At 44.6% G+C, this 17,880-nt stretch overlaps 1 protein-coding gene across 2 annotated transcripts in view; it reads right to left on the bottom strand.

The window, feature by feature from the left end:
* Window positions 1-17,880, bottom strand: part of C1H3orf52 (chromosome 1 C3orf52 homolog) — a 41,755-nt gene that overhangs the window by 7,087 nt on the left and 16,788 nt on the right. For both annotated transcript variants that reach the window (XM_010801135.4, XM_002684771.7), the window contains exons 3-4: window positions 9,155-9,282; window positions 1,766-1,836 (exon numbers count right to left, since the gene is read on the bottom strand). In XM_010801135.4, the coding sequence (XP_010799437.1) occupies window positions 1,766-1,836; window positions 9,155-9,282 (199 nt within the window). The remainder of the gene's footprint in view (window positions 1-1,765; window positions 1,837-9,154; window positions 9,283-17,880) is intronic.

Below are 17,880 nucleotides of genomic sequence, written 5' to 3'. Positions count from 1 at the left end.
CACATGTGAGACTCTCACCCAAGGGTAAGTTTTGCAGTCAAGCCAGTCCCAGTAATGAATCAGAACATTGTCCCTGCCAACGACTGGCAAAGAGCTCCCTCTAGTGGCCAGAGATCACATAGCCCAAACGAACAGAGATCATTCTGTCGTTTTTGAGATCACATTCAAGTACTGCGTTTCGGACTCTTTTGTTGACTATGATGGCTACTCCATTTCTTCTAAAGGGATTCTTGCCCACAGTAGTAGATATAATGGTCATCTGAGTTAAATTCCCCCATTCCAGTCCATCTTAGTTCACTGATTCCTAAAATGTCCATGTTCACTCTTGCCATCTCCTGTTTGACCACTTCCAATTTGCCTTGATTCATGGAACTAACATTCCAGGTTCCTATGCAATATTGCTCTTTACAGCATCAGACCTTGCTTCTATCACCAGTCACATCCACAACTGGGTATTGTTTTTGCTTTGGCTCCGTCTCTTCATTCTTTCTGGAGTTATTTTTCCACTGATCTCCAATAGCATATTGGGCACCTACTGACCTGGGGAGTTCCTCTTTCAGTGTTCTATCTTTTTGCCTTTTCATGCTGTTCGTGGGGTTCTCAAAGCAAGAATACTGAAGTGCTTTGCCATTCCCTTTTCCAGCAGACCACATTTTGTCAGAACTCTCCACCATGATCCATCCATCTTGGGTGGCCCTACCCGGCAAGGCTCATAGCTTCATTGAGTTAGACAAGGCTGTGGTCCATGTTCCAAATAGGAAAAGGAGTACGTCAAGGCTGTATATTGTCACCCTGTTTATTTAACTTATATGCAGAGTACATCATGAGAAATGCTGGGCTGGAGGAAGCACAAGCTGGAATCAAGATTGCCAGGAGAAATATCAATAACCTCAGATATGCAGATGACATCACTCTTATGGCAGAAAGTGAAGAAGAACTAAAGAGCCTCTTGATGAAGGTGAAGGAGGAGGGTGAAAAAGTTGGCTTAAAGTTCAACATTCATAAAACTAAGATCATGGCATCCAGTCCCATCACTTCATGGCAAAAAGATGGGGAAACAGTGGATACAGTGGCTGACTTCATTTTTCTGGGCTCCAAAATCACTGCAGATGGTGACTGCAGCCATGAAATTAAAAGACGCTTACTCCTTGGAAGGAAAGTTATGACCAACCTAGATAGCATATTCAAAAGCAGAGACATTACTTTCCCAACAAAGGTCCATCTAGTCAAGGCTATGGTTTTTCCAGTGGTCATGTATGGATGTGAGAGTTGGACTGTGAAGAAGGCTGAGTGCCAAAGAATTGATGCTTTTGAACTGTGGTGTTGGAGAAGCCTCTGGAGAGTCCCTTGGACTGCAAGGAGATCCAACCAGTCCATCCTAAAGATCAGTCCTGGGTGTTCACTGGAAGGACTGATGTTGAAGCTGAAACTCCAGTACTTTGGCCACCTCATGCGAAGAGCTGACTCATTTGAAAAGACCCTGATGCTGGGAAAGATTGAGGGCAGGAGAAGGGGATGACAGAGGATGAGATGGTTGGATGGCATCACTGACTCAACGGACATGGATTTGGGTGGACTCCAGGAGTTGATGATGGACAGGGAGGCCTGGTGTGCTGCGGTTCATGGTGTCACAAACAGTCGGACATGACTGAGCGACTGAACTGAACTGAACTGAACTTCATGCTTTGGGGTTAGGGAGTCCTTTTGGGTAATTCATGATGACTGTCCACCTTCAGAGAGAGACTGTAATACTTTACATTCTTACCTGAAGTCCATGACTTCAACTGAAGTGAAATAGCGGTTCAGAGCTGGTGAATCACTGTACACGTGTGTAACCTAAAACAAACAGGGACAAGTTAACAACCACACAACACAGCCAGATCACACTGCATATCACCTGACAAAGCAAAACCACTCCTAGGTGATGGAAATTCCACCCTAGGGAGGAATGAACTTACCAAGAGGCTCTGGGTGAAGAAAGAGGAAGAGGGTGGGCCCCACACCAATCTAAATTCAAGTTGGCACTCATTTAAAGGGACCTCATTTGTAAGGCGGAGAAGGCAATGGCACCCCACTCCAGTACTCTTGCCTGGAAAATCCTTATGGAGGGAGGAGCCTGGAAGGCTGCAGTCCATGGGGTCACTGAGGGTCTGACACGACTGAGCGGCTTCACTTTCACTTTTCACTTTCATGTATTGGAGAAGGAAATGGCAACCCACTCCAGTGTTCTTGCCTGGAGAATCCCAGGGACGGCAGAGCCTGGTGGGCTGCCGTCTGTGGGGTCGCACAGAGTCGGACACGACTGAAGTGACTTAGCAGCAGCAGCAGCAGTTGTAAGGACCAGGTGATCAGGCTGGGATTTTCAGCATCTCTTGCACGTTGAGCTGTGACTTGTGGTCTGACTGGTCAACAGCCTGAGCCCACACAGACCCAAGCACCACGGGAAGGAGAGAATCTCTAAGGGGCTGAGAAGACTGAGAACAGGCAACTCAAGGGCCTGCATATCACCAGACAAAGGAAGGCCTCTTCTGTCCTTTCCCTGGAACTTCAGTCCAAGGAGACACAGCCATGCGGTTTCTGGATAATGCAACCAAATGAGTGGTACAATTGCAAAGACACAAAGTCCTTATTTTAGCCATCAAGTGTTGCAACCATAAAAAATAAGGACACCTGTGTTCCCACTACCCACATTTCATGCCTTCACATTTTACCATATGTAGCTGAGCCCTTTACCTGAAGAAACACAGCACAGCTAAAGTTATTCTCACACACTATTCCACTGTCCTCTCTCCCTGCCCACTACTAACCACTGTCCTGAAGCTGTCATGTATCTTTTCCGCTCATGTTTTTATGAATGTAACATTCCCTTGTGTAATCATAACTATACATAATTTTTTTTTTTGGCTGCTCCACACAGCATGCTGGATCTTAGTTTTCCAACCAGGAATAGAACCCATGCCCCCTGCATTGGAAGTGTAGTCTTAACCACTGAACTGCCAGGGAAGTCCCCAAAGACTTGATCTTTTTAGAAATACATATATAAATTCAATGCGTGTTTTTATCCAAATACATGAATAAAATGCACACCTTCTACACCTTCTCTGACTTGATTTTTTTCACTCAAATCACATTTGCAGTTTACCCACAATGGTCCCTTGGAGAGCAAGGAGATCAAACAGTCAGTCCTAAAGGAAATCAACCCTGAATATACATTGACAGGACTGATGCTGAAGCTGAAGCTTCAGTACTTTGGCCATCTGATTTGAAGAGCCAACTCACTGAAAAAGAAAAGACCCTGATGCTGGGAAATATTGAAGGCAGGAGGAGAAGGGGATGACACAGGACGAGATGGTTGGATGGCATCACCGACCCAATGGACATGAGTTTGAGCAAGCTCCAGGAGATAGCGAAAGAGAAGCCTGGCGTGCTGCAGTCCGTGGGGTGGCAAAGAGTTGAACACAACTGAGGAACTAAAAAGCCTCTTGATGAAAGTGAAAGAGGAGAGTGAAAAAGTTGGCTTAAAGCTCAACATTCAGAAAATGAAGATCATGGCATCTGGTCCCATCACTTCATGGGAAATAGATGGGGAAACACTGGAGACAGTGTCAGACTGTATGTTTGGGGCTCCAAAATCACTACAGATGGCGACTGCAGCCATGAAATTAAAAGACACTTACTCCTTGAAAGGAAAGTTATGACCAACCTAGATAGTGTATTCAAAAGTAGAGACATTACTTTGACAACAAAGGTCCGTCTAGTCAAGGCTATGGTTTTTCCAGTGGTCATGTATGGATGTAAGATTTGGACTGTGAAGAAAGCCGGGCACCGAAGAATTAATGCTTTTGAACTGTGGTGTTGGAGAAGACTCTAGCCCTGGGTGGTCTCTGGAAGGAATGATGCTAAAACTGAAACTCCAGTACTTTGGCCACCTAATGTGAAAAGTTGACTCATTGGAAAAGACTCTGATGCTGGGAGGGATTGGGGACAGGAGGAGAAGGGGACGACAGAGGATGAGATGGCTGGATGGCATCACCGACTCAATGGACATGAGTCTGAGTGAACTCCGGGAGATGGTGATGGACAGGGAGGCCTGGCATGCTGCAATTCATGGGGTTGCAAAGAGTCAGACACGACTGAGCGACTAAACTGAACTGAACTGAACCGAGCAACTAAACAACACAATGTACATCTAGATGGAGGTCATTCAGTCTGACTCCTAACTCTGCAGAGATTCCGTGAAGTGACAGCTCCACCCCCTCTCTCCCCATCCTGGTGGCCGTGTGCTTTGTTTCCAACTGTCTCCTGCCACGACTGTGCTGAGGTGATCTGCTTGAACATCCCTAAGCCTCTCTTCTCATACAGGTATGAGATTTCCTAGGCCATATACCAAGAGGTGGACTTGGGTCTAAGAGTTAGCATATCTCTACCTTAACTCTTTCTGAATTGCACTCCATTTCACTGCCTCCCAGCAATGCACAAGTGCCCTATTGCCCACAGCCTTGCCAGCATTTAAGGTTACCATATTTTTCAATTTTTGCCAATCTGATGAGCTTTCATTGTGTTTCACACTGTCATATTGCGTTCTAGTGAGGTTGAGCATCTTTTCATGAAAAGATGGAAGGATGTCTGATGAAAATCCTTAACTCTGTGGGATTTCTCACCTTTGAATTGTCTGTTAGTGTTCTTTCTCTCGGGTTGCATTTTTCTTACCCAAACTGATTTACACTCTGGATACTAGCTGTTGGTTTTATGTCACAGATATCTTCTCCCACTCTTTGATTAGTCTTTCCATCATGTTTCAGAGATGTAAAACCTAACCTATAGTATCCCAGAACTTGTGGCTGAACATATTTACATTGCATCTCTTCAAAAGTATTACTTTGAAGTTTAAATGCCTTGTTCTTAGCAGGCAGGACAGTGCTGGGATCTGGGTACACCCCCAGCACGAATCCAGCTCTGAGGCTGGAAGCAAAACTGTAGCTAGATCCACTCCTGCCAGCCTGAAGCCTCAGCCTTAACGTCATTCTGGAAATTTCACCCCCATGGTTCCTCTGTGCTGAGCTCGGTGTGCCCAGCTGCACCCATCATGGCTTGTCGCCTCACTGCTTTATTCTGCAGCAAACAGCAGAACTACCCCCAAGGAAAACCTGCCAGTCGTCTCCCCCCCACCCTCAGCAGAATCTCAAGGAGGCTGCATCCGTTGTTTGCTCCCACTACAGTCACTGGTGACAATCCAATTTCTCTGAGGCAGAGCGGAGGGGTTGAGAGCACTTCCCTGTCACTATGGCTGTCGTCTGCATAAGAAACTGACATAAGAGGCACTGCTATCTCTGCTCTCTGTTCCCTTTGTGCTGATTAAAAAAAAAAATTCTAGGCATTTAGGAAGGTTGCAAAACATGCCCTAGATCACTCTGCTAGTAAGGAATCTAGTCCTGGATGTTAGACACTAAGCCCAGCGTCCTCACGTTTTACCACACAACCCAGTGGAGATGGAGCGAGGAGGACAGTGTCTCCAGTACAAGGATGAAAGCAGCATAAAAAGTGTCAAGAACTCTGTGGGGAAAATGACTGGGCCATCTTAGAGTTTTTGAGCCCCAGAGAAAGTTGCCAACAGGCCAAAAGTCATTTAGAAAACCCGGAGGTTGGAGCAGTCCCAGGACTGCTCAGAACAGGGAGGAGGATGAGGATGCTAGAGAGGGCATTTTTTCTCAAGAGCTAAAAATAACAACAATAACAACAACAATATCCCTCTCTTCCTTTTATTTTTTTAATTTCAATTGCAGGATAATTACTTTACAATATCATGATGGTTTTTGCCAAACATCAATATAAATTGGCCATAGGTATACACGTGTCCTGGTCATCCTGAAGCTCCCACCCACCTCCATCCCCACCCTATCCCTCCAGGTTGTCACAGAGCACCAGCTTTGGGTGCCCTGCGTCATACATCAAACTCCACCTGGCTATCCCTCTCTTCCTTTTAGACTGAGCTTCATTTGTCAGAAATTATGTCTGTCCTTCCTTCTTTGTTCCCTCCCTCTCCTTCTTCCTTTCATTAATTCTTAGGTGCCTAAGCACTGTGTTTTTTTGCACACTGATACTCAGAAAAAGTTTTAAAATTTCATGTTAAGAGATGGAGTGGTATACTAGGTCAATTTCAGTGTCCACTCTAACATTTTTGTTTGTGGCACCATCACCTACTATGATTAGGAAATATTTACATATTTAGGAGCTGTCAACCACGCTACTTTGGGATCAAAAAAGTGAAAAGAGGCGCTCCTCACACCTTGCTCTGGTGTTTCCCAAATTGTGCCAGTGAGGCTGAATGCAAACGGAGCTTTGAGCGCAAGTGAGCTGATCACCAGAGTCAGGCACAGTGGCTCATCAGAAACCAGTTTCCATTATTTATAATGGGGCTTTCCAGGTGATCCAATGGTTAAGAATCCACCTGCCAATGCAGGAGACTCAGGAGACAGGGCTTCAATCCCTAGGTGGGAAGATCTCCCAGAAAAGGAAATGACAACCCACTCCAGTATTCTTGCCTGGAAAATTCCACAGACAGAGAAGCCTGATGGGCTACAGTCCCTGGGGTCACAAAGAGTCAAATACAATTGAACGCGCACACACACAATTTACTATAGCCAAGATATGGGCACAACCTAAGACTCCATCAACAGATGAATGGACAAAGAAGATGTGGTATATGTAGGCAACGGAAAACTACTCAACCATTAAAAAGAATGAAATTCTGCCATTTGCAACAACATGGATGGACTTGGAGGGTATTGCACTAAGTGAAATAAGTCAGAGAACGACAAATACTGCATGATATCAATTATATGTGGGATCTAAAAAATAAAAGAAATGAGTACATATAACAACAACAAAAAAGAAACAGACTCACAGATGCAGAGAACAAACTAGCGGTTATCAGGGGAGAGCGAGAAGGGGGAGGGGCAAGATGCGGGTAGGGGCTTAAGCAGTACAAACTACTATATATAAAATAAACAGGCGATAAGGATATATTATATACACAGGGAATATAGCCAATATTCTTTAGCAACTATAAGTGGAATGTGACCTTAAAAATTGTGAATCACTATGTCATACACCTGAAACATATAATACTGTGTGTATCAACTATATCTCAATTTTTTTAAAGTGATAATGTTAAAAAAAGAAAAAAAAATCTTCCAGAGGAAGAGGATACGTCCCCTGCATTATCAGAGGGGCCAGCGCTGACTCTGGCATCGAGCAGGTAAGCTGAGCTATGACACCGAGTAGCTACCGGGCTAGCTTAAGCTGAGTTATCGGCCCAACCCAAACAGAAGGAAACTGGCACTGAGATATGAGAGGAGCCAGGAAAACTGTGCTTAGAAAAGCAAGACAATAAAGCAAAACAGAGGGCGCAGTGTTTCAATATCCATTTCCATTTACTTTCCAAACCTGGAAACTGGCCTAAGTGGAAGAAAAGGGTTCTCAATCTGACAGTAAGATAGTAATATCTCCAAGTTCCCCATTTTTTTTTCCTGAACATTTGTTGGGGAACCGGAGAGCAGAAGTTTCTTCACCTCACTGCACCTTATGTTTATCATCTGCAAATTAGATAATACTTTTTAAAAATGCCTTAACAAAGTTCTTTATATGCATCTGTGGGTATATAGGGAAAGTGAGGTGATTTCCATTTATCACAGTAGGAACCAACTCAAAGAGGCCTGTGAACTTGCCCCAGAGACCCACCAGTCCCTGTTCCTCAGCCATTATACCACGATGAACTAAAAACACCTGCAGAATCTGCTTACATCTGCTTCTATGACCAGAGAGATGGCTTGTGAGTGCCTGATGTCCATCTCCCTCTGACACAGAGGCCAGTCTGGAACAGTGACACCTGTGGATCCTGGCTCACTCGGTCTCTCCTCGGCCAATGCAAATCCCTCAATCAAAAAAGTGAAGAAGAGGGGACTTCCCTGGCCATCCACTGGTTAAGACTCTGCCCTTCAGGAAATAAAGGGAACTCACCCCGTTCAACCTATCTACCACAGGGACAAGAGTGACAGACAGCAGGCTGGTCATGCGTAGAGTTCTCAGAAACTTTCCTGGGTCTGACTGTGAACCACTCTGTCTTTGACAGGGTAACCAGGGCCGCTCCAACCAACCCTCGTGGTCTTACTGCAGAGCCCCCATAACACACAGAGGCTCCTTCTCCTGCATTCCCTGCTCCATGAATGATGTCACCATCCACCCACGTGGTCACCCAACCAGAAGTCTGGAGCCATGCTCTCCCTCAGCCCACATCCTACCAGCCATGAAGTCCTATTGAGGTAACAGACCTCTGAAATCTCACCTGAACCTCAATTATCTCCCCTGACATTGCCCAAATTCAAGGCTCCCTCACTTGTCACCCAGATTATTGCGATACCTTCTAACTAAGCACTCCACCTCCAATGTTTTCCCATCACCAGAGAAAGACTAAAATGAGAAACTGACCATGTCAGCCTGCAGATTAAAATCTTCCAGGACCTCACCAAAGAACCAGGGGTCATGATCTGACCCCTTCCTTTCCGTTCAGCCTCACCTCTGCATTTCCGCTACACAGCATGTGGAGGTCATAGCACCCTGCTGGGCAGATACCCTTGTGTCCTCTGCTCTCTAATCTGGAATACCCCTACTTCACATTTCAAGGCTCATCCTGAGTATCGCCTCCTCCAGGAGGCCCTCCAAGCCTCCATCCCTCCTCTGTGGCTGTAAATCACACTGTACATATCTCGGTGATGGAACATACCACACTGCTCATAACTATTTAATTGCTTCCTCTACTTGGACTTTGAGCCCCCTTTGAGGGCACAGCCTCTGTGGCCCTGGCACTAAGCATGTTGTCTAGCACCTCACAGACCCTCAGTAAAATTTCAGGTTGAATCAAACCTAAGACCAAAGTGAGGAACAGAATACTGTCCTCCAGGACACATTCAGCTGGAGACCAGGGCTCTTCCTTCCAGCTTTGCGCTACAGAAAATCTATTTCTAAGCACTGGTTTCTGCCAGTATCCAAAGAATCCAAGCTTGAAGCTACTTACTGGCTAGCTCTAACCCAGCTGCTCCAGAAGAATTCACACTCTAATGCTAAGAACTTAGTAACAATACATAAGGTAACTTACCCGCTTCTCAAGCATGTCAGGTAATTCCTCTTCAGAAACACACTCCTCTGGAATCTTTAGCATGACCAAGAATGTTTCATTTGATGACAATTCAAGTATTTCATTTTCATCTTCATCGATATAAGTTACTAAACAGAATGGGGGGGTGGGATAAAAAGTAAAAGTAAGCACATGCATAAAATAAACATTCATCCCATTGGCTGCTATACTTAAATAAACGAACAATGAGTATTCATCAAGCCTAATCACAGTAAGCAAGTATGAGCAGAAATGCTTTCTTTTTCTCGGGTAGGTTGAATAAACACAGGGGCTTGCTTCCATCACAATAAAATTTTGTTTCTTTATCTGATGTCATAGGGTGCTCAGATTCCATTGAACACAGACTGGGTGAAGGGAGCTGGAAGAGGTGGGAAGAACATGAATTTCTTTGTCAAACTGACTCTTGCAGCTTAGCTACTTTCACTGGTGTCAAGGCAGGTGCTAGTGATGGCCAACAAACAACAGGAGATGGGGTACAGGAGCAGAGCAAGGAATTTCCCTGAATCCCCTGTGGTTTGGTACCCACGCTGAGGACATGACATCATTGAGACCTGCTCCTGGGTTAGAATCTGAGCTAGTGAGCATGAAGTCATCACTCTCCAGGATGTCCCACGGGGGGAATGTTGACACACTCTGTTTGTAGAAGGAACCCAAACTGCACTCAGAGTCCCAGGGCCCATGGGACTTACATTCCTAAGACAACAGTTCTGTGCTGCTTGCGTTCCAAGGACTGTGAGCTAACTGATTTTTAAGTAGTTAGAGCCAAAGGAAAAACAAACAAAGTCGGCAGCCAGGAACTTGAAGCTGGCACACTGGCACTCATTAAGCTGCCCTGGCTCCCTGCCAGCACCACTTGGGGACCACTTCTCCAACCCTGAGAAGAGCGTGGGTGGGAGGAAGCAGGTGTTTGTGGGCCATGGCTTCTCTGTAATCCCGTGCCTCAAACATAACATTATCAGTCTCTTTACTGGACTTTGCAAAGGCCACCGTGGCATCGATTCTGGGTTTATGAGGCAAGTGAGAATCCAGGTCCTTATTCCCTGGGGAAGTCTGAAGCGTGAGCCACAAGGATCAAGGGAAGTTGCAGAAGAGTTAACAGAGCAGGTCGGAGGCTGCCAGCCTTGGCAAGGCCGGTGCAAGGTTTGACCCCTTACTGGAATCTGGAACTTGGATTCCCAGAGAATTCCCATGTTCCCTGATAAGAGTGGCTAGCTGTGCCTCAACTGTTTACAGAAACGGCATGCCGAGCCTCTCCTTTCCTTCTGGGAGTCTGGGGTTTTAGTAGGTGCCAGGCAGAGCCTGCCCATGTGACCAATCCCAATATAAACTGAATCTCTAATGAGCTTCCTTGGTGGACAAGACTTCACATGTTGTTGTCACAATTCATTGCTGGAGGAATTAAGTGCATTCTGTGTGACTGCACTGGGCGAGGATTCTTGCAAGTTTGCCCCTGGTTTCCTCTATATTTTGCTTTATATCCTTTAGCTGTAATAAGTCATAATCACCTTTATAATATATGCTGAGTATCATGAGTCTTATCAGCAAATCGATGAATCTGGGAATAATCCTGGGGACCCCAACACAGGGAATTATCCCTGCATCATTATTTGTTGTAAGTCATCATGTTATTTTGTCTGAGAATGAAAAGTTATGCCCTCAGGAATTTCCTGGTGATCCACTGGTTAAGACTTGGCACTTCCACTGCTATGGTCCTGCATTCAATCCCTGGTCAGGGAACTAGGATCCCACAAACCACCAGTCAAAAAAAAAAGGCTTATGGCCTCAAAGCAGAAAACTTGCAAAGTATAGAAAACTGCAGCAAAGCAAAAAAAAATTACTAATAATTCTTTAATCAAAAGGTCTCCCCCTATATTTTATATATTTGAGGTCTTAATGAAAAGGTAATTTGTATATTGCTTTTTATTGTTTGCTGCCTTCATTGCTTCGGAGAAGGCAATGGCACCCCACTCCAGTACTCTTGCCTGGAAAATCCCATGGACGGAGGAGCCTGGAAGGCTGCAGTTCATGGGGTCGCTGAGAGTCAGACACGACTGAGCGACTTCCCTTTCACTTTTCACTTTCATGCATTGGAGAAGGAAATGGCAACCCACTCCAGTGTTCTTGCCTGGAGAATCCCAGGGACGGGGGAGCCTGGTGGGCTGCCGTCTGTGGGGTCGCACAGAGTCGGACACGACTGAAGTGACTTAGCAGCAGCAGCAGCTCTCATTGCTTATCGGCTTGATTCTTTTGTTGCTGTTATAAACATATCAAAAGGCATTTCCCATGTGTTCAAAATTCCTTGCAAAGATTATTTTAATGGCTACATTATTGTCCTAAAATAATTTAATATTTTCAGCTTTCCAAAGTTATAAATAATGCTGCATTGGGTATCTTTGAGCTCTACACCCTCCGTGTGCATTTCCAGAGTAGATACCATTACCTCAGAAAAGAATAGGGATGCCAGAGAATGGATACAGGAGTCACAGAACTGCTGAACTCAAGGGCACTAAGAAATGCCAAGTTCACCATTGTATACACTTGCCTCCTTTGCCATAGGCTAATTGACCATAATTGCATGGGCTTATTTCTGGCTTTCTATCCTGTTCCATTGATCTATATTTCTGTTTTTGTGCCAGTACAATACTGTTTTGATGAGTATAACTTCAAAAGACAGGGAGCCTGATTCCTCCAGTTCCTTTTTCCTTTCCCAAGGTTGCTTTGACTATTCAGGGTCTTTCCTGCTTCCACACAAACTTAAAAAAATTTTGTTCTAGTTCTGTGAAAAATGTCATTGGTAATTTGATAGGGATTGCAGTGAATCTGTAGACTGTGTTGGACAGTATGGTCACTTTGACAGTATTGATTCTTCTGATCCAAGAACACGGTACATCCTTCCATCTGTTTGTGTGTTCTTTGATTTCTTTCATCAGCGTTTTATAGTTTTCAGAGTAAGGGTCTTTCACCTCCTTAGGTAGGTTTATTCCAAGATATTTTATTCTTTTTGGTACGAAAGTAAATGTGATTGTGTCCTTAATTTCTCTTTCTGATCTTTCTTTGATAGTGTATAGAAATGCAACAGATTTTTGCATATTAATTTTGCATCCAATAACTTTACCAAATTCATGAATGAGCTCTAGTAGTTTTCTGGTATTGTGTTTAGGATTTTCTAAGTATAGTATCATATCATCTGCAAACAGTGACAGTTTTACTTTTCCAATTTGGATGCCTTCTATTAAGAAATGCTGAGATCAAAAAGAGGTCTCCAATAATAGCTCTACTGTAATAACTTGTATTTTCTGAATAATGACTCTGTACAAGAACTAGCTAAAGAGTTGTGTTTGTTAAAATAGTAACAACAGCCACAACAGGCTCACCCAGTCAGCAGAATCTTTATGTTATTAATGAGATTTAATCTGGGCAGTGTTTCCAGGTAGAGAAAATGTCTTTTAAAAATCATAGTACATACAAAAGTACATTGCTGTTGTTGTTCAGAGTGGCCCAGTTGTGTCCAACTCTTTGTGACTCTGTGGATTGCAGCATGCCAGGCCTCTTTGTCCCTCACCATCTCCCAAAGTTTGCCCAAGTTCATGTCCATTGTTGAGATTTAATCTGGGCAGTATTTCCAGGTAGAGAAAATGTCTTTTAAAAATCATAGTACATACAAAAGTACATTGGAAATACACAAAAATAGCTCTTTGACAGAAATATAAGAAATGAGCCCAGAGAGGGAGGCCTTAAATGCCAGATGTCTTCAGGAGATAATGGAAGTTGTTAAATGTCTCCCAGGAAGGAGACAGGGGAAAATCTGTTGGTGATGGGATGAAATGGAACTGGGGGAGATTGGAGGTAAAGAAGCCACTGGACACAAGAATAGGAAAGACAGATTTCAGTTGACAGCAGTGAGAAGAGGAAGGAAGATTTCAATCGACAGCAGTGAGGAGAGGGAAGAGAAAGACCAGGATGGTGGAAACAGAGCTGACTGTAAAGGCAGCCAGACTTAGTTTGAATTCCACCTCAGCCAGGCACAAGCCAAGTGACTTAAGTCATTTAAATCTCCGAAGCAGTTTGCTCAACAGAAATACCAATGCCTACACTGTAGGTGACGGTAAAGGTAAGAACCACCACATTCAGCAGGAAGCCTAGAAGTAGGTGGGTAGTCAATGTTGAAAGTTACTATCAAGACACTAGGAATGATTGATAAGACCTAGTCATTATCTAGCTATAGGAGAGAAGAAGAAATCAAAAATGTTCCAAAGAATCAAGCGTGGGTAACAGAAGAATAATAGCTGCTTTATTAAGAGTTATACACAGACATCCTGCTATGCACTTGTAGTTTTTAACCTCATGTAATCCTCCAGTCAACCTTATGAATTAAATATTCATGTTTTCATTTTAAAATGAAGACATTCTTAGAAAAAAGGCACAATTTGCTTAGGTCAATTGAGCTAGTTTAGTAGGAGAGTCAGGGTACATTTATAGACACAGATTCAGAAATCACTTATATTTTACAAATGAGGAAACTGAGGCCAAGAACATTGAAGAATTTGCCTAAAGTTACACAATTGGATGATATAAACCTAGCTTAATGATTCACCATGAAAATATGAAGGGTGAAGAAGGGGATTCCCACAAATAGTAGTTTCAGATGAACAATGATAAAGAGGGTGATAGTTATTTCCAGGTAGAGAACTCCAGCAAAGAGCATGACTAAAACTCAGGAAAAACGTGTGCATGAACTTCTTGGAGTCATCTCCAAGGTGGGGATGGCCGCTGCCTTGGGACTAAACAAACTTCTCAAGGGAAAGAACAAATGAGAAAAGTCAGAAACCTGAAGATACGCCTCCTGCAACCACAACACGGAGGCCAAAAGCAGAAATAAAGCCTGGGCGTTCTGAAGGCCTGGAAGAGTACAACACAGCTGGGAGACCTGGCAGCTGCAAACAGGGCAGAGAGGGGGAGGGAGAGAAGAGTACAACACAGCTGGGAGACCTGGCAGCTGCAAACAGGGCAGACAGGGGGAGGGAGAAAGACCACTGGGCTTCATCATCAGACACTTGCTGTTGACCTTAGGAAGAGAATTTGGGACCAATGGACACAGTGGTGTAGGAGTACAGATCTCTCTTTCTAGAAGTTTGCCGGTGAAAAAACAGAGAAAAATATCTAAATGAAGTAGCAAGATGCTGATGGAAGACTGCTCTGAAGGAGAGACTACGAGCACATTTGAAGAGGCCCAAGAGGATGCTTTTAGAGAGGGTGTGCAATATCTGGAAGTCCACAGGTCGGAAGAAGCTGGAGAGGACACTATGGAGAGCACAGGTGAAGAAGTTGGTCTTAGGAAGGCAGAGGATCATATGATACATGAGGGAAAGAGAAGCAGGGGAAAATGCAGAGAAATTTCAAGGTCCTGGACTGTGAAGTTCCTGCTCCCAAGGACCTTGCTGTCTGCCTAGGATTTTCCCAAAGTCACCCTATACCAGGGAGCAACCTGTGCGACCTGTTTATCTACCAGGACTGTGTGATGTTGTAAGATGCAGTTCTTATTCCCAAGATCTGGTAAGAGAGCTGGGAGACGTCACATAAGCATTTCTAAACTATTAAAAATGGTCACCTTTCAATCACATTTCTAAGCATCTACCTACTTGTCACAGTTTGCATTCTGTAACATTTAAAATATTTTTGCCCAAACCAAGGAAGGGTTTCACTAGTTAAGGTGTTCCTAGGATCGTTCCTCTGCCTGGTTGGGATAGATTAGTAAAGAAAGCAGAGTCCTTGAGGATGCTTAACTGATTCTTCAAATTATCCAGACAGGAAAGGACTTAGAGAGAGGAAGTGAGGGAGACAGAGATGAAACCTTCCCCTCCCACCCACCCCCACCACCTTTACTCTTCACAAGGAATTTATAATTTCTTAGGGAGAAAGAGAATCCATCAATTTTTTTTTTTTTTTAGAGGTGGGACAAAACTAGCCTCTAGATTCAACAAGGATTCTCTGAGCTATGCCCCCACCCCAAAATTGTCTATTTTAAGAAGGTCTCAAAAAGAAATAATAATAATAATGATAAAGTTTCATTGTCTCTGTGAGCCTGGAGGAGTGTTAGCCTCTGCTCCACAGTATGGACACAGCCCAGGGTCAATGCCTTAAGCTGAGCTGTGATCCTAACTTTCCATCACTTCAGTGGCATACCAAGGGCAGAGTGGGGGGACAGCTCATCCCAGGTGCAGGCAAGAAGGGGTGCAGGGTCTGTACAGAATTAATAATAATGCAACTGACCACAGGATGGTCTGCCTGTATTATCACCACATCATAGCCATTCCTATCAATGTCAGTGACAAGATACAGCTCTCCCAGGCATCTCATTCTGGGTACCCTATTGTCCCCTCCCTAGAATTGGATATCCTTCCACACTGGGATACAGTTAATGTCCCCTCTTTGTCCACTCCAGCTCCATGGCTATTATCATCTTCATCTCTGAGCCTCAGTCTGGGGACTGCAGAGCCCCGAGACAGTAAAGTAAGGAGGCGGGAGGAAGGGAATGGCAAACAAGGTCCTGAGAAACTTCACTTCCGAATGAAGAGACAGCATCACTTTCTAACAAATGTATACTCATTCCTTTTATATATATATTTTAGTATAGTTGCCATACATATATAAGTTATGAAAAGAAAGTGAAGCAAAAGTGAAGGTTGCTCAGTCGTGTCCGACTCTTTGCGACCCCATGGACTATACAGTCCATGGAATTCTCCAGGCCAGAATACTGGAGTGGATAGCCTTTCCCTTCTCCAGGGGATCTGCCTGACCCAGGGATTGAATCCAGGTCTTCCGCATTGCAAGCAGGTTCTTTACCAGCTAAGCCACAAGGGAAGCCCAAGAATACTGGAGTGGGTAGCCTATCCCTTCTCCCATGGATCTTCCCAACCCAGGAATCAAACCGGGGTCTCCTGCATTGCAGGTGGATTCTTTACCAACTGAGCTATCAAGAGTACAATATAGTGATTCACAATTTTTAAAGGTTATACTCCATTCATAGGCATTATAAAATACCAGCTACATTCCCCATGTTGTACAATTTATCCCTGTAGCTTATTTTATACCTAAAAGTTTGGATTTCTTTCCCCCTTACCCATATACCGCCCCTCCCACATTCACTAATGAAGGCACAGCCTACGACTTTCCCAACGGCCCTTTCCCCAGGCAGCAGCATTTTCCACAGAGTGCCAAGAGGTTCTATCAACATTCGATTCATATCAATGGGCCTGGCGCTTGAACAATGGCTTATTATCGCCGACTATCATCCCAGACACACCCACAGAGCTGCTCTGGGTGAGGCTGGGAAGCCCAGAGGGAGTCCTGTCCTTCCTCCTTCTTACCTACCGTACCCCCCACCACCCACACTAGACTCTCCCCACAGGCCCAAACCCTTGAAAATTCAGGTGCCAAGTAAAGTAAAAGTATTTCCCTGATTTAAAAAAAGTAAAAGTTTGAAAATCTCTTGGAGCATCAACACTTTTAAACAATTTTATAACCAAATTAAAAAGAAAGTCTGCACCACAAGTGTTAAGAAAAAGTTCTTCCCTAAATCTGATCCTATAAACTCTCATGTCCCCTGAGACACTATGGAGGGAGATGGAATCCTTTCCTCTGCAGGTTGTTCTTCGTGATTTGAAGTCAAATGACTCTCTGAGAATGGAAGACAGCTCTTGGGTCTTGAGTCTTTGGGGTTTTGTCTGTTTTCTTTTTCGTCCACACACTTGGCGGGATCTTAGTTCCCCGACCAGAGATCAAACTCATGCATGGAGTCTTAACCACTGGACCACCAGGGAAGTGCCTGGGTCCAGGGCTTTAGAATCCTGAATATCAAACCAACCAGATCTGTGGCATCATCCTCTGTTACAGGCGCCCGATGCTAGCAGATAGATCAGCCAACTTTCAGGCCAGCACTGGCTGGTCGTAACAGGATAAGATTGTGTGACTCAGTTCAGTTTCAACATCTACACGTGGGAGTTGATGGGAAGAGGTAGTACCAACACTCACACTAAACCTATTGTCCTCAGTGTGATGGAGGAGGGGCAGTGGCATCCCTTATCAGCTTCTCCCTACCTCAGGACCAGTCTGTGGCCACAAAGCCACAGCATCCCACCTAAACACTGCCCTAAGTTACTAAGCAGACATGGTGGCCGCCTGGGAGGCTCACATGCTGGAGGCTGGCACACCTCATCAGAGTTTTCCTATTCCTTCAAGCACCATAAAACCTTGAGACAGGAGATGAAAGGGTTGGGACAAGGTGGAACAGGAGGTGAATAACGAATGCAGTCCCTTAGGAGAATTCCCAGAGCCCCCTCTGGGGAAACTCAGGGGCCGCCATTCTTGCTCTCATTCTGTGACTGGGTTTGCTATGGACAGCCCGGCTCAACCTTAATCCTGTGGTGACCAGATCACTCTCATGATCCACTTCAGAGTGAGTATGCCCACTTCAAAAGAGCCCTCTCACACCGCTGCAGCCTGCAACTACCCCTACACACACAATCAAAGCATTTTTCTTCTTTCTTTTTTTGAAACAGAAATCATTGAGTATCCCCGCTTCAGAAGAGCCCCTTCACACCCCTGCAGCCTGCAACCATCCCTACATAGAAATGAAAGCATTTTCTTTTCTTTTTTGAAACAGAAATGATTGCCCACTAGGGGGCGCT

Source organism: Bos taurus, chromosome 1 (genome assembly GCF_002263795.3).
Source record: "Bos taurus isolate L1 Dominette 01449 registration number 42190680 breed Hereford chromosome 1, ARS-UCD2.0, whole genome shotgun sequence".
NCBI classification, from domain to species: domain Eukaryota; kingdom Metazoa; phylum Chordata; class Mammalia; order Artiodactyla; family Bovidae; genus Bos; species Bos taurus.
The sequence above is the reverse complement of the archived record's forward strand: the minus strand, read 5'-3'. Positions and strand labels throughout refer to the sequence as shown.